General features: G+C 37.3%; 7 protein-coding genes across 9 annotated transcripts; 4 read left to right on the forward strand and 3 right to left on the reverse strand.

Moving 5' to 3' along the window:
- The first annotated feature begins 495 nt into the window (after positions 1-495).
- Positions 496-2,860, forward strand: LOC17880519 (protein CYPRO4). The gene is made up of 2 exons (XM_006283247.2): positions 496-2,227; positions 2,360-2,860. Exons 1-2 carry the CDS (start codon positions 581-583, stop codon positions 2,636-2,638), a joined length of 1,926 nt encoding a protein of 641 aa, XP_006283309.1. The 5' UTR covers positions 496-580; the 3' UTR covers positions 2,639-2,860.
- A 378-nt stretch (positions 2,861-3,238) lies between these two features.
- On the reverse strand, positions 3,239-5,692 carry LOC17877867 (protein WEAK CHLOROPLAST MOVEMENT UNDER BLUE LIGHT-like 1). Its single transcript, XM_006285511.1, has 2 exons — positions 5,117-5,692; positions 3,239-5,038 (listed from the first exon to the last, which is right to left on the reverse strand). Exons 1-2 carry the CDS (start codon positions 5,690-5,692, stop codon positions 3,239-3,241), a joined length of 2,376 nt encoding a protein of 791 aa, XP_006285573.1.
- A 491-nt stretch (positions 5,693-6,183) lies between these two features.
- LOC17879339 lies at positions 6,184-8,991 on the reverse strand. The gene is made up of 7 exons (XM_006286196.2): positions 8,638-8,991; positions 8,437-8,525; positions 8,201-8,339; positions 7,311-7,409; positions 7,059-7,181; positions 6,693-6,952; positions 6,184-6,576 (listed from the first exon to the last, which is right to left on the reverse strand). The coding sequence occupies exons 1-7, from the start codon at positions 8,804-8,806 to the stop codon at positions 6,463-6,465; spliced, it is 993 nt and encodes a 330-aa protein (XP_006286258.1). The 5' UTR covers positions 8,807-8,991; the 3' UTR covers positions 6,184-6,462.
- A 79-nt stretch (positions 8,992-9,070) lies between these two features.
- Positions 9,071-11,637, forward strand: LOC17878851 (putative dihydroflavonol 4-reductase). Of its 2 annotated transcripts, XM_023778195.1 has the most exons (6): positions 9,071-9,420; positions 9,513-9,641; positions 9,730-9,894; positions 10,202-10,507; positions 10,603-10,766; positions 11,553-11,637. In XM_023778195.1, the coding sequence occupies exons 1-5, from the start codon at positions 9,163-9,165 to the stop codon at positions 10,741-10,743; spliced, it is 999 nt and encodes a 332-aa protein (XP_023633963.1). In that variant the 5' UTR covers positions 9,071-9,162; the 3' UTR covers positions 10,744-10,766; positions 11,553-11,637. The 2 variants fall into 2 exon arrangements, with proteins under 2 accessions (XP_023633963.1, XP_023633962.1); XM_023778194.1 differs by lacking the exon at positions 11,553-11,637 and having other exon boundaries at positions 10,603-10,940.
- LOC17879080 (non-specific lipid-transfer protein 11) lies at positions 11,071-12,005 on the reverse strand. Its single transcript, XM_006285057.2, has one exon. It carries the CDS (start codon positions 11,749-11,751, stop codon positions 11,398-11,400), a length of 354 nt encoding a protein of 117 aa, XP_006285119.1. The 5' UTR covers positions 11,752-12,005; the 3' UTR covers positions 11,071-11,397.
- A 190-nt stretch (positions 12,006-12,195) lies between these two features.
- LOC17877701 (protein TIC 22, chloroplastic) lies at positions 12,196-14,499 on the forward strand. Its single transcript, XM_006284258.2, has 8 exons — positions 12,196-12,651; positions 12,741-12,803; positions 13,235-13,309; positions 13,407-13,457; positions 13,566-13,625; positions 13,735-13,797; positions 14,125-14,160; positions 14,255-14,499. The coding sequence occupies exons 1-8, from the start codon at positions 12,283-12,285 to the stop codon at positions 14,345-14,347; spliced, it is 810 nt and encodes a 269-aa protein (XP_006284320.1). The 5' UTR covers positions 12,196-12,282; the 3' UTR covers positions 14,348-14,499.
- A 1,498-nt stretch (positions 14,500-15,997) lies between these two features.
- Positions 15,998-19,136, forward strand: LOC17878165 (UDP-glucuronate:xylan alpha-glucuronosyltransferase 2). 2 transcript variants are annotated; one of them, XM_006283306.2, is made up of 4 exons: positions 15,998-16,383; positions 16,478-17,132; positions 17,944-18,469; positions 18,551-19,136. In XM_006283306.2, the coding sequence occupies exons 1-4, from the start codon at positions 16,174-16,176 to the stop codon at positions 18,972-18,974; spliced, it is 1,815 nt and encodes a 604-aa protein (XP_006283368.1). In that variant the 5' UTR covers positions 15,998-16,173; the 3' UTR covers positions 18,975-19,136. The 2 variants fall into 2 exon arrangements, with proteins under 2 accessions (XP_006283368.1, XP_023635567.1); XM_023779799.1 differs by having other exon boundaries at positions 16,294-16,388.
- Positions 19,137-21,580: the final 2,444 nt, after the last annotated feature.

The following is a 21,580-nucleotide window of genomic DNA, read 5'->3' on the forward strand; positions in this document are numbered from 1 at the left end:
ACATAGTAAAACGAAACTATTTAAATCTTCAATGAATAATAACTTGAATTTTACATAAGCTAAAACGAAAAGACTACAGTTTAAACTAAACAAAAATAAAAAACCAATGTAGAAGATAATTTTAAAAATATATATATATATATACATATTTTGTAAATACTAGTGTTTATTCAATACCAATTTTTGATTATCTTTTATTTTATTCTCCTATTAATAATATCTTTTGAACAAAACAGCATAACCGTACTTCTCTTAAAAATCGGCCAATCGAAACCGAGATTTCTATTTTGAATTTGAAATAGAGAGAACCAAATCATCGAAATATCAACTGGCTATAGCCGGTATTTGATACTACTACTAATGACCCTCTAGTCTACAAGTTTTGTTTTACTGGCTATAGCCGGTTATCTTCAATCTGTCAAAAGGCGACAACAGCAACACATGCTTTTGAAAAACCCTAATTTTCAAATTTCGAACTAACGCTCTTCGTCTTCTGACTTCAATTTCCCACCCTCCTTTGAATCTCACTCACTGCCGTTGTTTCAGATTCTCTTTTCATTTCCAAGAGGATTCTTCGCTAATGGGAGCAGCTCACAGTCATGAAGATCTGGAGATCTGTTCCTCCGATGAGGATGAATATGATGAATACGAAGAAGGCAGAGAGGGCGAAGAAGAGGAAGACAAGTTCCAGGACTCCAGGGACGATACCTTAGGCATTTCTTCCTCCGGTGGTCGCCGCGGGCCTAATTCTCCTTCATCACTTGACGACGTTGAGGCAAAACTCAAAGCCCTGAAGCTGAAATACCCACCGACGCAAGCCCCCTCCTCTACCCAGAACTCAGCTCGGCTTTTCCGGTACATCAATGGAAACACTCCTAAAGCCAAATGGGTCACTGCTGAGAAGTTGACTGCTTATTGTTTCGTCAAGACTGACAAAGGTGATGAAGATGATGAGGATGACGATGTGAATGAAGATGTGGAAGACGAATGGTGGGTTTTGAAAGTCGGAAGCAAGATCCGAGAAAAGGTCTCCGATGAAATGCAATTGAAGGCGTATAAAGATCAACGCCGTGTTGATTTCGTTGCTAAAGCTGTTTGGGCTATGAAATTCGCCAGCAGCGAAGACTTTTCGTCTTTTGTTAGCAGCTACAACAATTGCTTGTTTGAGAACAACCATGGGGTTGAGTTGAATGAGGCCAATAAGGCGAAAATCTATGGGAAAGATTTCATTGGGTGGGCCAATCCTGAAGCTGCTGATGATTCCATGTGGGAAGACGCTGATGATATTTTGCTTCAAAGCCCGGGAGGATCTGCAACTCCGGCGAGAGATACACAGGATTTGACTGAGGCCTTTGAGGAAGCTACAAGTGAGGGCATACATAGCTTAGCTCTAGGTGCTCTAGATAATAGTTTTCTTGTTGGAGATTCTGGTATTCAGGTTTTCAAGAACATGAGGCAGGGGATTCAAGGCAAAGGTGTTTGTGTTAACTTTGAGCCTGGTTATGGCCGGGCTCACTCCTCAGCACCCAAGAAGGCTCTTCTCATGAGGGCTGAGACTAACATGCTGCTCATGAGTCCTATGAGCCAAACGCCTCATTCACGAGGAATCCATCAGCTCGACATTGAAACCGGGAAGGTTATTTCGGAGTGGAAGTTTGAGAAAGATGGAGTGGATATCTCTATGAGTGACATTACTAATGATGGTAAAGGTGCTCAATTGGACCCATCTGCGTCAACTTTTCTCGGTCTGGATAACAATAGGCTTTGCAGGTGGGATATGCGTGACCGTTATGGGATGGTTCAGGATCTTGCTACTGCTAATACTCCAGTCTTGAATTGGGCACAGGGGCATCAGTTTTCTAGAGGGACTAACTTCCAGTGCTTTGCAACTACTGGTGACGGCTCAATTGTTGTTGGCTCTCTTGATGGCAAGATTAGACTCTACTCTAGCAACACTATGAGGCAGGCAAAGACGGCTTTCCCTGGACTTGGTGCTCCTGTAACTCATGTGGATGCTACATTCGATGGGAAATGGATAGTTGGTACAACTGATACATATTTGATTGTCATCTGTACCCTTTTCACTGACAAAAGTGGCAAAACAAAGACAGGCTTTGAGGGTCGCATGGGAAATAAGATTGCCGCACCAAGGTTGCTTAAGTTGAGACCTCTTGATGCCCATTTGGCTGGATCTGACAACAAGTTCCGCAATGCTCAGTTTTCTTGGGTAAGCAAAACTCTAGTTGCAGTTTATATTCGTGCTGGCAAAGTGGCATTCTTTAAATTTTCATGTTTTTCTCATAATAGTTGATTCCTGACTCTTGTTATCAATCTTTTCTTGTTGAAAATTGTGATATAGGTCACGGAGGATGGGAAACAGGAGCGTCATGTGGTAGCAACTGTTGGAAAGTTCAGTGTGATATGGAACTTTCAGCAAGTGAAGAATGGATCTCATGAATGCTACAATGATCAAGAAGGGCTGAAGAAATGCTACTGCTACAAGATAGTCCTTCGAAATGAATCTATTGTGGACAGTCGCTTCATGAATGACAACTTTGCATCTGGTTCACCTGAAGCGCCTTTGGTCATTGCAACTCCCATGAAAGTCAGCTCTTTCAGCTTATCCAGCAAGCGATGATACAAGCAAGTGATGGACCACAAGTTACATAGTCTGAATTCTAGTCTGTTTGTAACCATGTGAAATTTCAATGTTCTGGAATTTAGTACGCTGTTAGATTCAGAGAATAGACATGTGATGATGTTGCTAAATTTCATTGGTTTGTCTTTGACTTTTCAGATCGTATTGTAGACGTTTCGGTTTTCCGTTTTCACTTAAATGAGGTGATGTTTCGAAGATGTAGCATGAAGATAGCTTTTCCAATTCATTTGCCAGAAAAATATTCAATGTTGCATTTTTACCTAGTTTTCTTATTAAGATTCAAGGTCCAAGAAAATATATTGAAGTTTGTATATTTTTTCTTTACTGAGTTTTGCTGAGTTATGGTATTATCAGTGCATAATTCCTCAACTTTTTTCCATGTTTCGAAACTAGTGTGTTCGAAGTTAGTATCTTAGGCCACAAATTCAGGTTTAGCAAATGTGTATCACAGAAACAAACCAGCTATTATAGTATAGAATTATTTCAGACATGTTTAAAAGCTGAGGAACTTTAACTCTTCTATTATAGTATAGATTTATACATTTTAGAGTTTTCACGATCAACTTCTTCACATCAAACTCACTTATGTGACTTTTTCTTCATCAAGAACATTAAAAATCTTGGGAAAAGTTTCTTCTTTTTCTTTCCAGGATTAGCCTGTGGGACTGGATTTGTTTCTGTTCTGTTTGACTCATTAGTCTCAGCTTCTTTCTCCTTCGACCCTTCAATGCTTTTTCCGTGACTTTTTTCTATCTTCTCTTCATTATCGCCAGTCTTTCTTATTTTTTCATGTTCTTCCCTCCATTTTCTCAGCTCTTGTTCTGCACCCAACTTCCCTTCTTTAGCCTTCTCAGCCTTCTCCATTGCTCCTGCTAGTGTTTCCTTACTTTCGGTCATCTCTTTGTTTACTTCTTCCAACTTCTCTACACTCCTCTTTTCTGTTTCTTTTGCTTCCTCGACCTTAGAAACCGCTGCTGCAACTCTTGCGTTGGCTTCTTCTTCAGCCTCATGAGCACGCTTGCTAAGCTCATAGTACTCCTCTATTGTCAGTGTTACTGTTCTCGGAGAATCAACAGAATTGTCCTTTGAACTAGATTCACTCTCTTGCAAGGCCTTGATGGCAGCTAATGCCAGCCTTTCTGAAGCTTTAATAGCCTCAATTTCTTTCTGCGCTGCAAATAATCTGCTCTCCATTGTACTTGCTCCAGCCTTTGCTTGTTCTGCTTCTTCTTGAGACTTTCGCAGCTCTTCGCGAGCAAGTTCAGCAAATGATTTCGCTTCATCAGCCTCTTGACTAGCTTGTTGCAGTTGCTTTGGTAGCTCCACCATTTCTTCTCTGGCTTCTTTTTCCTTGGACTCAGCCAAAGCTATTTCGGACCTCGTTAGGTCTATCTCAGCTTCTAGAGAAGCAACCGTTATTGATGCCATCCCTTCTCTTTGTTTTATTGAGTCAAGTGCTGATTTCTCTTTCTCAATTTCCAACCTCAAGGAAGATGATGCTACCTTTAAGCAATTCACTTCGGAATTTGCTTTCTCTACATTTGCATTCACTTCTTCAAGTTCCTTCTTTGCAGAAGCAACAGCCTTTTGTATATCTGTTTTGTTTTTTTCCTGTAATGAAATCTCATTGTTTGCTACCGAGTAACCTGTGTCCTCCTTCAACTTGGATGATTCCATATGATCTGCCAATTCTTTCTTCAAATCAAGCAGCAGGGCTGAAGCAAATTCAAGTTTCACTTTTAGTTCCTTCGTAGAAACTATATGCTGCTGAAGTCTTTGGAGTTCCTCTTCTGCTTGCTTTAGTTCCTTCTCCCACCGATAAGTCTCCTGATCTCGCAACATGGCTGCTCCTATCTTGAGTTCTTCCGCCTCCAAATGAGAAGAATGCGAACATTCCAGTGCCTCCTTTGTAGCTATCAACTCAATAGTGAGTTCTTCAACTTTCCTCTCAACTTCTTTAGAAGCAGTAACCGCTTCTTCGGCTTCCTTCACAGCTAACTCTTTTTCTTTTACCAAAGCATCATACTCCTTTTGTAGATTTTGTAGCTCTTCCGTGACAGATTCCAATTCTGAAATCGCTGATGTATGTCTTGCCTGAGCCACTTCAAGCTGTGCTTTAGCTGCAACACTAGCTTCATCAGCAATTCCTTGTTCCATCTCTTCAACTCTCATCTTCGCAAGCTCAGAATCCTGCTTTGCTTGCTTTTCTTCTGTTTCAGCTTTTTCAAGATTAAGCTTCAACTCTTCTATGAGTCTCTTTGTGCTCTCTAGCTCCTCAACCGCTAGCATTTTTGACATCTCGACCATATCTGATTTCTTTTTGTATTCAGGAATCTCGTCCTGGATCTTGTAGAGCTCTTGTTCCACAAACTTGCGTCGCTGCAATGAAAACAGTGAGCAAAACTCTAGGCCACTAAAAAGGCAAAGAAGTCAGATATAACACACAAGTAAATTTACCTCTAATACTTGCATCCTATGTGCTTTCCAATCAGTAATTCCCCCAAATTTTGAGACGGCTTCTTTAACAGATTCAAAAGGTGATGCTGTATCAATCAAGTCTCTATAAGAATCCATGCTTCTGGGTGTTCCATTGCTCAGTGGTGATGATGATCCTGCAAACCTCGGAGACAGGAGTGCTCTCGGAGATCCAATGCTTCTTGGGGAAGACATAGATCTTGGAGACAATCCATTTCTTGTTGTGCGCTCTGCTCCATACTTAGTGTTTACGCGAGGCAGGAGAAACTCAACAGAGGGGGAAACAGGAGTAGGAGTAGTTTGGGAATCTTGTGTTTCTTCAACTTGAGAGTTTGATAAACTGGAGGGTAAAAAAGTGTCATCCAGATAAGTTTTCCCATTTTCTGTTGAATCTTCACATTGAGATTGTTGAATGGCTTCATTGTTTTCGAGTATTGTTGGTATTGCTTGAGGTTGCTGCAACTCAGACCGTATAATTTCACCATTGTCACTCACATTTGAGGTCCCAGTAGAATCTTCTGGAGGAGATACTGCTTCTGCTGTCTTCAAGTCCTCCATTGGAGGATTCCTAGAAATCAAAACTTACAGGAGGAACACTAAAACGATTGAACGAAGATCGCCACCAAAAGGAAGAATCAATGAACAAAAAAAAGCTTACCAGAGGAAGTTAAAACGAAGAAAAATATATGATTTATTGATATTCGGATTAAGAAGTTCTTTTTAGACAAGAAAAGAGAGGTACACAATTGGAAAGCCTGTAATTAGAATAAGACAAAGGAAACAAAAGAAAGATGAACGGACACACCTCTCTTTTTCTCTTTTCCCTCCGTTTTTTTAGTTCCTATTATTTTAGAATTCTAGTGTGTCATGTTCCATTACATAACAGAATTAACAGACCAGATCTTAACTAACATCCTCGATCCACTTGTAAGAAACCTAATAAATATACTCTCCTAATAATCGTGTCGCTTCGTTTAGAATGTGATGTATACAACCTGACTCTGGATGATACCCGATCATAACTCATTGTCAGAAACAGGAAACAGACATTTGATCATTGACGTCTATATATAGCTTTCTCTCCACACAAAAACATGATTTCTCAAACAATATTCGACGTGGACCATGAGTTTTTTTGGTAAGCCACAAGTGTTTTAACACAATCAACAAAACAACAGAACATTCTATTTTCGTATACATCTGTGCCAAAGATGTTAGCATCTTTGGTACGGTACTTCAAGTTCCAAGACTCTCAAAATGGTAACACAACTGAATAAAACCAAAACTAACTCCTATTTTTCCCATCAATCTTTCCACATGGGTTCTGCTCAAGTAGCCGTTACAACACCTGAAACCCATGGAACGATTGAAGGCGCTTTTGGGTGGTTGTTTCTGTATGTCTCAGAATATCTGTCTTTAAAATTCTGTTTTGGCTTCTCTGCCTGCAATTTACATAGACATGATTTGTATGAGACAAGCTTCCAATCCAACTTGGACGAGTAATCTCAAGAGTACTCAGAATTGGGTAAACTAGTAAGTGAACAAGGTAAGTTCTTACGTATTTAAGCCAACATTCCTGATGTTTATGCTCATAAATATCCGGCGAGAAGCAACCAAACTCAGATGGGCAATAAACCCAAATGTTGCATCTCGTTTCTCCAGGTTTCGCACGCCTTGCCTGGTCTAAGCAAGCCTGGCAACAATCAGCTGCACTCTCTTTATGATGTGTAAGTCCCCATCTCACTGCAGCACCACCATAATCTGTGTGAAGCTCTGCATTACATACAGCTGGCACTGGTCTGCCTGCTAATATCTCCTCTGTAAGGAAAAAATGTGCAATCTCACCAGTGTCAGCAAACGTTTTCCACCCAAATAACTGCAAAAGCAGAGATCAGGAATCTAGAATTTTTTTGAGAAATATTACCAGGCTCTTCCTCTCCTTCAGGTTTATCATCGTGTTCTTCATTTGTAACCTCAGCAGGTAACCAGAAACCGATCTCTTCAGACAGCACATCCCACTCCAACTCCAAAGCTCTTACAAGCATCCCTAGAGAGTTACAGAACAAAAAAATTTGCCCTCAAATTATATAGAACAATGAAAGAGTATCCGGAGGATTTCATAAAATGAATATTTGCTCAGGTTCAGAAACTCAGTAATCTCTCTTAAGGAAAATACCTGCTTCTTCCAATATGAGAGTTGAGTTTACCCCATTTTGTCCTTGAATCAGCTCTTTAACTTCCTTCAGCTTCTCATTGCGCCACATTTCTACAGTTTCTGTTTGCCAAGTGATGATAATAAGGTATTAAGCTTAAGGACATGGATGACATGAATGTGCCAAAGTAAAAAACTATGTTAGGAGATAACAGGAACAGGTCTACATGCATTACTACTTCAGTACTTGCTAGCACCATAACGGGAAAATATCTTTTAGAACTCAGCTTGAAGCATCATAAAGCAATATAATGACAAATGTAACTCTTCATAGGTGGATATCATGACAGTCACGATATCTTGAGCATATATTTTCTGATGCAGCACAAAGGCATTAGAGAGGCGTGTTAAGACACATTAAAATGTTATGTAAGCTAAATCTAAAGAATATAGAAAAGATTTATGTATCAAATATCACCATTGCTAGGATGAGGCCCTTTTGTGACTGACATGTACATTCATTTACATAGCATATGAACTCATCAATGCAGAGAAATAGAACTTAAGTGTTAGAGCTTATGTTCCACGAACGTGATGAAACAACACAAGAACAAATAGGAAAATTAGGCATGAAAAATCTCCATTGAAGAAACCCGTTGATTTTGAAAAAAAAAAAAAAGAAACCCGTTGATTCTTGGTTATCAATCAATTGTACTGTCTAGTATGTGAAATAGCATGCAGAAAGGTCTGAAAATTCCTTAGCAGATAGATCAGGAAAAGTCATGAAACGTAAGTTTTTGGCAATTTGAAAATAAATGTGATGACTTTTATATTTGACACTGATTGTGAAGCTAATGAGGATAGTATAGTATCAAAACAGAGATCCATTTTTCTTAAGTAGGAATAGCACAAACCTCTGAGCAGGGTAACATTCGACTTCTCCTCTAAAGTTTTCAAACGCTGCAGGATCTCATCAACTAGTTTATGTTTAACATTAGGAGACAGTTCAGTATTTGATTGTGCAGCGGCGACCTCATGTTTCAGCTTCTTCACCTAAATGGTTCGAAGAGCAATGAAAAGGCAAACATAAGGAGAATCAATTTCACCTATCTGAGGAAATAGAGTTCCATTAAAAGCCAGTAACACTAACCAATTGAACAAGCTCGGTAGGTTCTTTTGATCTTCGAATCCGAATAGATTCCTCCATTTTCCTAATCTCATCTGCTGTGTACTTAACAACTGGATACACAAAAACCAAAAGCTCTTGTCATTATTTATCAATGATGGCGAAATCGGAGGAAAACAAAAAAAAAAACAGAAAACAGAAAAGAAAGAGAAATAAAGAAGGAACCATTATCGTTATTGGAATAGATGTGGAGAGAAGAAGAATAGAGAAAGCGAAGAACAAAGAGAGCGATGAGAATGTAGAAAAAACAAACGAGTAGAGTGATTCTTTTGAAAGAGAGAACTCCGCTTCCGGCGATCCCCCCTCCGGTCCATTCTCCTCCTCCCCTCGCCATCTCCACACCGCCGTCATCCCACCATTTTCAAGATCTCAGCTTCGATTACTAACTAGTACTGCCAACAACAGTCTATGCTTCAAATCGAGGACACTTGAAGATTCGATTTCCCGGCGGAAAAAGTAAATCGTGGGAGAGAGATAGAGAGACGGGGAATTTATATAATTTTATTAATTTCTTCTTTTGAGCTAATTTACAAACCGAAACCTTCTTCTTCCCTTTTTTATTTAACTCGACCGACCGAGGCAAACAACAACAAGTCAACCTATACGTGTGTGTGGTGTGGGTATAAAAAGCGCATCCTATAGATTTTATGTAAATAAATAACTTTTTTGAGTTTGCGAAGAAAAATTAAAATGAAAATATTGGTCACCGGCTCTACTGGTTACTTAGGCGCACGACTGTGCCACGCTCTCCTCCGTCACGGCCACTCCGTACGCGCCTTAGTCCGCCGCACCAGCGATCTCTCTGATTTACCTCCAGAAGTAGAGCTAGCTTACGGAGACGTAACGGACTTCCGTTCACTAGCGGATGCTTGCTCCGGCTGCGATATTGTTTTCCACGCTGCGGCTGTTGTCGAGCCTTGGCTTCCTGATCCTTCTGTATTCTTCTCAGTAAGCTTGCTTCTGTTCCACATGTTAACTTTTAAGTTCTATTGCGAGTGAACGCCGGAGAGATCATGGGTTATGGTGATTTTGAAGCTTAGGTCAACGTTGGTGGACTGAAGAACGTCTTGGAAGCAGTTAAGGAGACGAAGACCGTGCAGAAAATTATCTACACTTCTTCCTTCTTCGCTCTTGGTTCTACCGATGGATCTGTTGCTGATGAGAATCAAGTATGTTGTTTCTAATTTCATGAATTTTGTTTGTTGTGTTTTATTTGATTTTTGATCGGAGTCTAATTGGCTCTGGTCTTGAGATAAGGTTCACAGTGAGACGTTTTTCTGCACGGAGTATGAGAGATCCAAGGCTACTGCTGATAAAATTGCTCTGAATGCTGCTTCTGAAGGTGTCCCGATAACTTTGCTGTATCCTGGTGTTATCTATGGTCCAGGAAAGCTCACTACAGGCAATATGGTTGCTAGATTGGTATCATTCTCTTTTCATTTCGTCAATCTTTTCTTTTTTGCTGGTTATAGATGCGTTGGTAGGATGATGAAGTGATAAGGTTTTCTGAATTTGATTTCCTTTTTATTTGCCACAGTAACATTGAAAGTATTGAAACCTGTCAAGATCCATTTACCTTTGTGGTTGATTATCACTTGAGCCTTCTGATTCTTTTATTGAACTGGATAGTGAATGTTTGTCATTCCAATTGTGGTTTATTAGGGTTGAATTCTTTCATTGGGATTAACTTACAACCCATAGTTAGACTCACCAAATGTTGTTCTTCTAGTTAATCGAACGCTTCAACGGGAGATTACCTGGATATATTGGCTCTGGGAATGATAGATACTCCTTCAGCCATGTTGATGATGTTGTGGAGGGTCAGGTTGCTGCAATGGAAAAAGGGAGGCTTGGTGAAAGATACTTACTCACCGGGGAAAATGCTTCTTTCAAGCTTGTCTTTGACATGGCTGCACTGATTACTGGAACCAAGAAACCAAGCTTCAGCATTCCATTATGGGCAATCAACGCATACGGATGGGTATCTGTTCTAATCTCTCGGGTTACAGGAAAGCTTCCACTTATCAGTCCTCCGGTGAGTTTCAATTGCGTTTATTAGTTGCCAACATATTATAGATTATCTTATTTGCTATAGGATAATCTTAAGTCGTAGTAATATGTAATGAACAGACAGTCACAGTGCTGAAACATCAGTGGGCATACTCTTGTGACAAGGCTAAGCTAGAGCTTGGTTATAACCCTCGGAGCCTAAAGGAAGGACTGGAGGAAATGCTCCCTTGGTTGAAGAGTTTAGGCGTCATTCGATACTGAAATCAAGATTACCAATCTTCCAGGTATTTCCAAGAATAATAATTTCCCGTGAATTCAATGTTTCTTCAGTATGATGACTACATTATTACTGTCACCTTTACACTTTTAACCCAATCGATCAATTTCTTACTACAAAACTGCTTTGGTTCAATCTTCTATGTCGAACAAATGTGAAACATGTTATATGCAAATGCCGATGATCAGGTGTTAAGAACTCAAATTTTTCAACTTCACTTACTTATCCTATTACTAAAGTTCAACAATCAATTTTCTTGGATCGATAGTGTGTCGTTGCGGATTTATAGTAGGGTAAATAACAGAAACTTGTGGGAGCTGCATTTTAAAAGGCTGTGAGTGCGAAAGAGGAATATGTAAATGTGGGAATATCACATTTTATTTGCCAAGAACTATATATATGATTTACATCTATAGATTATAAGTTCAGAAGATATATATACTAAGTATGCATTTAGTTTGGTCATGATGCGTTTGCTCTTTTAGTATAACCACTTTATTGTAGCTGCATGGCCGTTGGTAGTCACTAGTCAGTTAATGCTGTTCACAGAAGAAATAAAAGAGAGGTCAATTAGTTTAGTTAGAAGCTCTGAGAAATACACATGTCTTCGCAATAAATACATAGATACTGCAATATGCCTACCTGTTACAGTCCACGGTCTTAGAGAAAGGGACTCCCAAATTAACACCACATTTAGAAGGGAGTTGTTTGGCATAATCATCATTAATTCCGGGGATTGTATTAGCCACACTCTTCAAGCAATTGCATGCTACTTGTCTATCGGGTTTCGCAGGAGCAGCGGCTTTTAGACTATTAAGCCCGTTGCAGCACATTGCGGAAGGAGTTCCTCCAGCTTTTAGATAAGGCAAACATTGTGCTAAGTACATGTTTACCTGCGGGCATGCTATGGCGTCTCCATGATACGCAATCATCATTAAAATTGTAATGACAAGCAGTAACACTGTTCGGGTTGTAGTAGTAATGTTCCTCATTTTTTCCACTTATTGATTTCTAACAATTATGTTTCGATTTGTTTTCTATATGATCTGTTTTTCGTGATATAGTTTATTTATATGGGGAGAAATCTGAAAGAATAAAAATGTTGTCGACATGTATTTTAAGTGACAACGCTTTTTGTAAGTCATGTATTTAGAGTGGTGTGGAAGTTGAAAAGAGAAAGCTTTATGAGAATTGCCTTCCCAAACGATGTAAGATTGCTTTCATATGTAGTGAAAAAAAAACTCAAACATTAGGGATCAAATGTGTATTTTTTTAAATTCTTATTGGCTCTACTTTAAAAGTTAAGCCACCTTAAAAAGAAAAACTAATCAAGGCGACAAGGCCACTAATTTCATAAAGGTATTGTTTAAAATATTGTCGAAGGAGTCATTAGGTGTCATAGTGAAAGAAACAAAAGCCCAAATAGAACCCAAATATGAGTCTGAGCCTTTCTTCACTCTCTTCTTAGTAAGTGTTGTTGTTACTTTGGAGAGTTTTGTTCAATTGCTTTCTGCAAATCGAAAATGGAGTCATCAGTAAAACCCAATCCGTTGCTCTCCTTCTCCTCTTTCCTTCACCACCACTGTACCCGTCTCAGCTCCGACTTCTCCGCCCGAATCGAAGACACCAAACGATTCGCCGAAACCCTAGCTTCTCGACGTTTCTCTCTTACTCCTCCGCCACCGTTCGCCTCCGTCTCGCAATCCAAGTCCGGAACCCCGACGAAGACGACGTTGAATCCATCCCTCGTCGCTAAAGCTCTCGCTGGCACGTCGGTGTTTACTGTCAGTAACACCAACAACGAATTCGTTCTTATCTCGGATCCTACCGGCGACAAGTCTATTGGTTTGCTCTGTTTTCGACAAGAGGATGCTGAAGCTTTTCTTGCTCAGGTTCTCCCTCTTTCTTCTGAAAGGGATTTTTTAAAATAAAAAAATAGGAAGTTTGTGTACTCTTAAGTCTCTTATAATCTATTTTTTAGGCGCGACTTCGGAGAAGAGAATTGAAAACCAATGCAAAGGTTGTTCCCATTAATCTGGACCAGGTAGTTCCTTTTTCCCTTTGATCATTTGCATTATAACAATGTGGAAGCCATTGGTTGATTCAATTGGTTAGGGACATTGGAACATATGAAACAAACAATATTTCTTGGGACTATTTCTTACGAGGTTATGTGATCAGGAGTTCAGTCTACTGGTTTATAAATTTTTGGTAATACTGTAATAAAAACTCAGATGGGGAGTTTGGAAACATGAATTGGAGATTGAGTTCTTAACATTGTGACGGCTATTTTCAGCACGAAATAATGCAAAGAGTGGTTGCATGATGATCATTGGTCTAATATTTGGCTTGGAACTTACATTTTACATTAGGGAAAGTTTGTATGTTATCTGTATGATCTTCGTATTACATTCATGTGTTGTAGTAGGAAGTTGAATGTCTTTCCCTCAAGTTTAAAGAAAATTGTTTTGACAGGTCTACTTGTTAAAAGTTGAAGGGATTTCATTTCGTTTCTTGCCAGATCCAATCCAAATAAAGAATGCTTTGGAGGTTGGCTTATGCTTAAAAGCTTTTCAATCATACAGTTCTCAAAACAGCTATTTTTCATTTCAATCTTGTTCTAAAGCTATATTTTCTTGCGTCCCAGCTCAAATCCTCAGGTAATAAGAATGGGTTTGATGGAGTTCCTGTTTTCCAGGTAAATTTGCTCTACATGTTTTCTGTGTTTCTCATTCTCTATCCAATAAATATTCCTTATGTTTTGGTGTTTTTTGTTTTGTTTTTTTCTTGTAATTTCCCTATGCAGTCTGAGCTTCTTGTTGTGAGGAAAAAGAATAGACGTTACTGCCCTGTATATTTCAGTAAGGTTGGTTAGTTTCTTCTTGCACATTACGAATATCCTAAAACCCAAAACAGAGGGAGATTATTTTTACTTCACTATTGCTGAAAATCAAGTTCCAAATTGCGACTCTCAGGAAGATATAGAGAGGGAACTTTCGAAATATACAAGAGCATCAAGAGGAGATCAACAAATTATGGTAATGATTCCAAACTGTTCCAAATTACATTGTATTTGGAATAGGCCACTTAAGTTAGAAACACCTCAAACTAAAGATATGTGATTTAGTAAATAAGTGAGAGTAGCTAGCTAGTAGCTGCATGCATGGACATCATATGTGATTTCTTGAAATTATCGTGCTGACATGTTATGCGTTCATGCTCTGTCTGTTTATAACACTATGTTTTCAGAGGAAGTACTACCAACGAAAGGGAAAATATTTAGAAAACCGTAGAAAGAGCAAAATTCAGATTGTACATCCCTTATTCATATATAACGAGGTTGGAACTAATCTCATCCTGCGCAGGTTGGAAGTCTGGAAGATGTGTTGAGGAAAATGGAGGTACTCACTCTTCTTCATTGTTTAAAGAAACCGAAAAATATGAAGGCAAAAAAGCCCGGTAACCTAATAAAAAATCTGAATTGAATAAATGTAGAGGAGCGAGAAGAATTCAGGGTGGGAAGATGTGATATTCATTCCACCGGGAAGAAGTTATGCACAACACATGCAGGAGGTGATCAAAGAGTAGTAGTCATATGATGAAAGACGGACACAATGTGTGTGTGTATTTTTACTTGATAAGAAAAGGAAAAAAAACAGCTTCTTCTGAGATTTTGCAATATTATCATTTGCCCAAAGAGCTCAAACACACACAGTTCCAACAATCTTTTTCACTTAACACATCATCAGTATGTATACATGGTTCTTCTTACATACCAAACCGTATAATTGTAGAATAAATAACACAATCCTAGTTTGTTTGTTTAAATTAAGATGTAATCCATGTTTCATTAGATTAAATCAGCCAAATTTAATCAAAGGAGGTAGAGGCACCTAAAATGATATGTTGGTTTAGGCTAGTTATGATTAACTTTGGTTGGCATACGATCAAACTACGATGTCTTACCATTCCTTGTAATCATTGTTTCTTTCTTCTCATCATAATTTCTTTGACATCTCAACCTGAAATCTATGATAATGTGATTGCGATGAACTCATTTATGATTAATTACTGTTTTAGAAAAAATGAAGTAAGAAAAAGAAAAGGAGAGATGAGGATGAGATTGTTTGAAAAAGCACCGTCCGAACTTTCCTGTAAGCGTAAGTAACCGATACTGACAGGAGAACTAAACATGTTGCTTGCCTTGACTTCATCCGTAGCCATATTATCATTCTCACCTACTAATCTAATCTCTATATTTCTTACCAAGAATGTGGATTTCGATTCAAATTACTGGTTACTAATAACTAACTAATAAGTATATATGATTTTCACATATGTATTACCAAACATATATTAACACATATCGACTTGAACTTAAACTAAGACAGTATCGATGATATTAACATTTGAAAAAAATTCTTAAGAAAGTAGAAGTTTATAAAGTGTTCTTTCTCGGAATAAGCATGTTCCATCTTGAACCTTTTATACCATAAAATTTCTTAGAAGCATCATTATGATCTTTTTTGTACCAATTTTTTAAAAGTTGTAGTTGGTGGAGGTTTTTTTGAACAAATCTCTAACAAGTCTTTATTTTCTCACAATTATTGCAACGTTTTCTGAACATCAACAAATTGTGGAAATATATAGTTTATACATACCTTTGATGACATTTCCTTTTATTTTAATTGATTTATATATGACAACCGCTTTTCTTGTATAATTATGTATTTTGGCTGTTGTAGTGTCTCCATCATATGTATTATGTAACATGTTGATCTGGGAACTTATGTAACAGTGCGCATTTACGATTTGCCTCATTAGTTACCAAAATATGCGAATAGATAAAGTGGTAACAAAAGCACCATAAATAGTACCATACTAGTATATCCAAATAACGGTAGAGAACAATGCTGAAGGGAAAAACTTTTGGGGGTTGTGCATAGCTAGGATGAGATAAAGTGATATGTTGTAGGTAACAGAAAGAAAAAAAACAAAGGTGTGGTTTAATTCTATTACTATAATATATTTTGGTCCCATATATGAAGGTGAGAGAGCAAATACGTAGCTTAAGACATACGTATGGTAAGGCAAACACATGTCATTATGTGTATCCCATCCACCCAAAATCGTTGGCGACATATCTTTGTTTATTAATAGTCCATCAAGGCTTGTGTTTGAGTAAAGAAAATCTCTTGATACACGTCCAATGAAATCTTCTAGATGTCTTTTTATTTCTTGTTTTACTCAAAAAAAACTCAACCTCTACTTATATATATAGTACTAATTAGTAATTACCATTTTTCCCCCCTCTTCACACGCGCGGTTCGTATATATATCAAAAATAATCCTAAATACAATTTACTTTAAACCTTTCGAACATTTTGATTTAGGAGTATATATATAGATTGCAGATGAAAGAGAAATGTTTGTCAATGAAAAACGAGAGGACGATGATAATGAAGATGGCTCCATCTAAATCCGCACTGATACGCTTCAATCTAGTCTTGTTGGCTTTCTCTTTTCTTCTCTATACTGCCTTTTTTCTCCACCCTTCTTCATCAGTCTACTTCAGCAGCGCTGCTTCCTTTTTTGGATGCTCTTTTCGTGATTGCACTCCCAAGGTAAGGTGAGTTTTCCTTTTGATTTTGATATATATAACGGGGTAAATTTTAATACTGAAACTCAGACTAATAGGTATTGCTGCTATTTGCTCAGGTGGAGAGAGGAGTGAAGATGCAAGAACTCGTTGAAGAGAACCAAATAAACAAGATAGATTTTCCAACCGCTAGTAACCAAACCAAGCTGGAGGCGCCAAGCTTCATGGAGGAGATTCTAACAAGAGGGTTAGGGAAAACAAAGATAGGGATGGTGAACATGGAAGAATATGATCTTACTAATTGGATACGTTATGGGGAAGCGGTTCACATACATTTTGAGCGTGTCTCTAAGCTATTCAAATGGCAAGACTTGTTCCCCGAGTGGATAGATGAAGAGGAAGACACCGAGGTTCCTACATGTCCTGAGATACCGATGCCAAATTTCGAAAGCTTGGAAAAATTGGATTTGATAGTAGTTAGGCTGCCTTGTAAATACCCTGAGGAAGGGTGGAGAAGAGAGATTTTGAGGTTGCAAGTGAACCTAGTTGCGGCTAACTTGGCAGCCAAGAAAGGGAAGACGGATTGGAGATGGAAAAGCAAAGTGTTGTTTTGGAGCAAATGTCAACCGATGATTGAGATTTTCCGGTGTGATGATTTGGAGAAGAGGGAGTCAGATTGGTGGTTGTATCGGCCTGAGGTGGTTAGGCTACAACGTAAGCTTAGTTTGCCTATTGGATCTTGCAACCTTGCTCTTCCTTTGTGGGCATCACAAGGTAACATTTATTTAGTTTTTTTTTTTTTTTTTAGCATTGGCAAATTATCTTAATCACTAAACTCGTTTAATTTTTTTTGGGTTGAATTAATTGGATTAATTTTTTTCCAAGTTAATTAAACTAACCAAAAAGAAAATATATATGTCGAACTGAACTTGAAATCGAATTAACCGCGATTTGCGGCGCAAACGTAAAAAAATGATCTATAGTCGGAATTGTGTCAGATGAACTATGAAGTGACTAAGACATTGTAACATAAAAAGACTTGCTTACGTGAAACTGATGTGAATGGTACCAACTCGAAATGTTTCGTTATACTTTGCTTATAATTGATTGGTGTGTGTTAATTAGATATGTTAGTGGTTGGTGTTTTAGGTATGTCTTTTAGCTAACCACCAAATATGAATTGTCATACAAGCTACCTTACATTTTTAAGGCGATATTTAGAATCTTAATTATCTTTTCAAAATAACATTATTCGTTTGGTAGATTGAATTGATACTTAGTTAATTGGCTTGTGGTTTAAGTTAACTAATGGTCATCGAATAAGGTTTATAATAGCTTATACTGTATATACTAACTTATTCAACTCTATGTATGTATTATTGTCTTTGTTTGTTTGTCAACTAATATTACTACTTACTAGATATGATTGTTCATGCGATAGTTCAATTTCTGATCACAAAATGCTATTTCGCCCTTGAATATTGAGTTTGATATAACCATTCATCCATGCATAGTAGTAACTAAATTAATTAAATTTGATAACAATAACTGAAACCTAATACATTATTATCCCAAAAAAAAGCAGGTGTAGACAAAGTGTATGACCTAACAAAGATAGAAGCAGAGACAAAACGACCAAAACGTGAAGCCTACGTAACCGTCCTCCACTCTTCCGAGTCTTATGTCTGTGGTGCCATAACTTTGGCTCAGAGCCTCCTTCAGACAAACACCAAACGCGATCTCATCCTTCTCCACGATGACTCCATCTCCATTACCAAACTTGGAGCTTTGGCCGCCGCAGGATGGAAGCTTCGTCAGATCATCCGGATCAGAAACCCACTTGCGGAGAAGGACTCGTACAACGAATATAACTACAGCAAGTTTCGACTGTGGCAATTGACAGATTACGACAAAGTGATCTTCATTGACGCTGACATCATCGTCCTACGTAACCTTGATCTTCTCTTCCATTTCCCTCAGATGTCAGCCACCGGGAATGATGTATGGATATTTAACTCCGGCGTCATGGTCATTGAGCCTTCTAATTGTACGTTTAGTACGATCATGAGCCAACGAAGCGACATCGTTTCTTACAACGGCGGAGATCAAGGGTAAGTATTATTTTAGTATTACAAAGTGTTGAATTATAACTTAATATTTAACTTTAATATTGTCACATGAAATATTTTCAGGTATCTAAACGAGATATTCGTGTGGTGGCACCGATTGCCTCGACGAGTAAACTTTCTAAAGAACTTCTGGTCGAACACAACCAACGAAAGAAACATCAAGAACAACCTCTTTGCGGCCGAGCCGCCTCAGCTCTACGCGGTCCACTACTTAGGTTGGAAACCATGGCTTTGCTACAGAGACTACGACTGCAACTACGACGTGGACGAGCAGTTGGTGTACGCTAGCGACGCGGCGCATGTTAGGTGGTGGAAAGTGCACGATTCCATGGACGAAGGGTTGCAAAAGTTTTGTAGGCTGACGAAGAAGAGGAGGACTGAGATCAACTGGGAGAGAAGGAAAGCAAGGCTTAGAGGTTCCACTGATTACCACTGGAAGATCAACGTTACTGATCCAAGACGACGTCGTTCCTTTCTGATTGGTTAAACTTTTTTTTTTCATTTTTTTTTTACAATTTAGAGACAATAACGATACCAATATTTTACAAATTGTCCCTTCTTTTTGTATCTGTGTATAGACCATGTCTACGAGAATCTTACAGTTATTTTGAGCTACATTTTCATCTTTATTTCAAAACTGTGTTATACTCTTCCTTTTATTATTACTTTTTTGTGAAAAAAAAAAAATTAAAGAGAAGTTTAAAAAAAAAAATTCTTTCAATGTTTTTTTTTCTTTGACCACGAAACACACTTTCTGCTCTCTCCAATGTCCCTGTTCTCAATTTTGTTTCTTCTCTCCTTAAATTTTTCAAAATTTGTAATAAAAATTGCTAAAAACCTATTACGAATTATTTTCATTAGAGGTGGTCTTAGAACCCGTATGAAAAACTACCATGGACATGGTCTTATATACTAAAAATTATTCAACTCTTTATGTATGTATTTGTTTGTTTGTCAACTGAGATTACTAGATATATGTATATATATATATATATATATATATATATAATTATAAACGGTAATTTAATTTCTAACCACAAAAATGTTGTGATGTGTGAACCGAACTTGTGAGCTATAATATGAATTTATTATAAAAAAATGAATTTATTAAACAAGATATTATCCCAAATCTCATAAAAAATAATAACATGAAACCTGAAACAATTTTATTTGTTTTTATTTTTATTTTTGGACTCGAAAACTTCGGAAGTGTTGGAAGAAAAAGAAAGAAACATCATGCACACCACTCAAAGCCTTGTCGGTCTATCTTGACAATGTTCTTGACGCCATGGACGATGTGTCTGAGATGAATTTGGGCTGTGGGCCTGTGGCTGATATTATAGCCTTGGGCACGAAAGCTACTATTCGGAAAATTTGTGATATTTGTGATTTGTTTCGCCTCGACCGAATAGTTGATTTTGCTATTTGTTTCGATTCGTAAATTTTCGAGTATTCGGTCGAATACTCGAATATTTTTGTAATATTTGCGAATTACTTGCTTCGCTTTGCTTCGATCCATCTAATTATTTTTTAAAACTAAAAACATATAGTACATAAATATAAGGGAGAGTTGCTATAATAGCCTATAATTTATTGAAAACAACCACACTAACCTATCAAGATTTTAAAAGATTTGTATAGCACACTTTTACCATATTATCCTTCCACATATATATTTTCCATTCTAATTATTGTAAAAATCACACCTAAAATATTAATAAATGTTCAGAATATTGTTTAAACAAAATTTAAAAATTTAAATTATAAAATCGAAAATTAAAAACAAGAAAAGGAAACAATTAATAAGGGAATCAAATAAAAAAGGAAATATTTTTCAAAAATACCAATCGTTTGGAATTATAAAAGTCATGCAATTAAGTCACTCATCTTCTTCAACGGCATAGTTGCTGTATCCACTGTTCATCTTCTGAAATATTAAGAGATACTTGTATTATCGGGTCAAAGCATTGGTTTATCTTATATTTGTGGTTCTCTAAATCTGATAATCATTGGAGTGGAAACGGTAAGTTATATTTAGTTTGTATTAAAAAATTAGTTTGATTGTGATTCATACCAAATCATCTATTATATTGTATTGCATATTGTACAGATTTTTTTTACTAATATGGTTTTGATTCGTAGGATGTTTGCATACAACTAATGGTGAATAACAAACAAAATTGCGCTCTCAATCTACAGTATTCAATGTTCATAGAGATACAGGTAACTCTTCTCAAAGCATCTTGATGTGGAATATGAAAAGTATAGTTAGTTTGCCATGTTTTGAAGTCTCCATTTATTTTGGTAGATTTGTATTTATCATCAAATTTACTAAAGTCTGTACATAAGAGGCAGATTTATGGAAAAGTCTGCCAATTATTAGTAGACCTAAAAAAATATATTTCTTAGACTTCTAGATTAGTTGGTAAAGTTTACAAAGTTTTGGTAGACTTCGGTAAAGTCTACGAATTTTGGTAAAGCCTACGAAATTGCGGTAGACTTTGGTAAAGTCTACGAATTTTCGGTTGACTTTAAAAATATATTTGTCAAACTTATAGATTAATCTATTGAGGTCCGTAGACTTTGGTAAAGTCTATAAATTAAAGATAGACTTTAAAAATATAATTTTCAGACTTAAAGGTTAGTCTACAGAGATCCGTATATTTCGGTAGACTTCCGTAAAGTCTATGAAGTGTTGGTAGACTTCGGTAAAGTCTACGCATTTTTGGTAGATTTAGAAAATATATTTGTTAGACTTATAGGTTAATCTGCGAATATTCATAGACTTCGGTAAAATCTACGTATATTTGGTAGATTTTGAAACAAAAATATGAAGACTTATAGTCAGTCCATAGACTTCGCTAAAGTCTACAAATATTTGGTAGACTTTAAAAATATATTTTCCAGACTTATATGTTAGTATACGGAGATCTGTAGATTTTGGTAAAGTCTGCGAGATTTTGCTAGACTTTGGTAAAGTCTGCGAGATTTTGCTAGATTTCAGTTAAGTCTACCAAGGTTTTGTAGACTTTGGTAGACTTTAAAAATATTTATGTCAGACTTGTAGGTTATTCTGCGGATATTCATAGACTT

This window comes from Capsella rubella, unplaced genomic scaffold (genome assembly GCF_000375325.1).
Source record: "Capsella rubella cultivar Monte Gargano unplaced genomic scaffold, Caprub1_0 scaffold_7, whole genome shotgun sequence".
NCBI classification, from domain to species: domain Eukaryota; kingdom Viridiplantae; phylum Streptophyta; class Magnoliopsida; order Brassicales; family Brassicaceae; genus Capsella; species Capsella rubella.

Coding starts and splice junctions, on each gene's coding strand:
- LOC17880519 (XM_006283247.2), top strand. CDS start 581: ATGGGAGCAGCTCACAGTCATGAAGATCTGGAGATCTGTTCCTCCGAT. Junction 2,228..2,359: donor GCAATGCTCAGTTTTCTTGG/GTAAGCAAAACT, acceptor ATTGTGATATAG/GTCACGGAGGATGGGAAACA.
- LOC17877867 (XM_006285511.1), bottom strand. CDS start 5,692: ATGGAGGACTTGAAGACAGCAGAAGCAGTATCTCCTCCAGAAGATTCT. Junction 5,039..5,116: donor ATAGGATGCAAGTATTAGAG/GTAAATTTACTT, acceptor TTTTCATTGCAG/CGACGCAAGTTTGTGGAACA.
- LOC17879339 (XM_006286196.2), bottom strand. CDS start 8,806: ATGGCGAGGGGAGGAGGAGAATGGACCGGAGGGGGGATCGCCGGAAGC. Junction 7,410..8,200: donor GAATGTTACCCTGCTCAGAG/GTTTGTGCTATT, acceptor CTTGGCAAACAG/AAACTGTAGAAATGTGGCGC. Junction 7,182..7,310: donor TCTCATATTGGAAGAAGCAG/GTATTTTCCTTA, acceptor GTAACTCTCTAG/GGATGCTTGTAAGAGCTTTG.
- LOC17878851 (XM_023778195.1), top strand. CDS start 9,163: ATGAAAATATTGGTCACCGGCTCTACTGGTTACTTAGGCGCACGACTG. Junction 9,421..9,512: donor ATCCTTCTGTATTCTTCTCA/GTAAGCTTGCTT, acceptor TTTGAAGCTTAG/GTCAACGTTGGTGGACTGAA. Junction 9,895..10,201: donor GCAATATGGTTGCTAGATTG/GTATCATTCTCT, acceptor TTGTTCTTCTAG/TTAATCGAACGCTTCAACGG.
- LOC17879080 (XM_006285057.2), bottom strand. CDS start 11,751: ATGAGGAACATTACTACTACAACCCGAACAGTGTTACTGCTTGTCATT.
- LOC17877701 (XM_006284258.2), top strand. CDS start 12,283: ATGGAGTCATCAGTAAAACCCAATCCGTTGCTCTCCTTCTCCTCTTTC. Junction 13,458..13,565: donor ATGGAGTTCCTGTTTTCCAG/GTAAATTTGCTC, acceptor TTCCCTATGCAG/TCTGAGCTTCTTGTTGTGAG. Junction 13,626..13,734: donor GCCCTGTATATTTCAGTAAG/GTTGGTTAGTTT, acceptor TGCGACTCTCAG/GAAGATATAGAGAGGGAACT.
- LOC17878165 (XM_006283306.2), top strand. CDS start 16,174: ATGAAAGAGAAATGTTTGTCAATGAAAAACGAGAGGACGATGATAATG. Junction 16,384..16,477: donor TTCGTGATTGCACTCCCAAG/GTAAGGTGAGTT, acceptor CTATTTGCTCAG/GTGGAGAGAGGAGTGAAGAT. Junction 18,470..18,550: donor TACAACGGCGGAGATCAAGG/GTAAGTATTATT, acceptor AAATATTTTCAG/GTATCTAAACGAGATATTCG.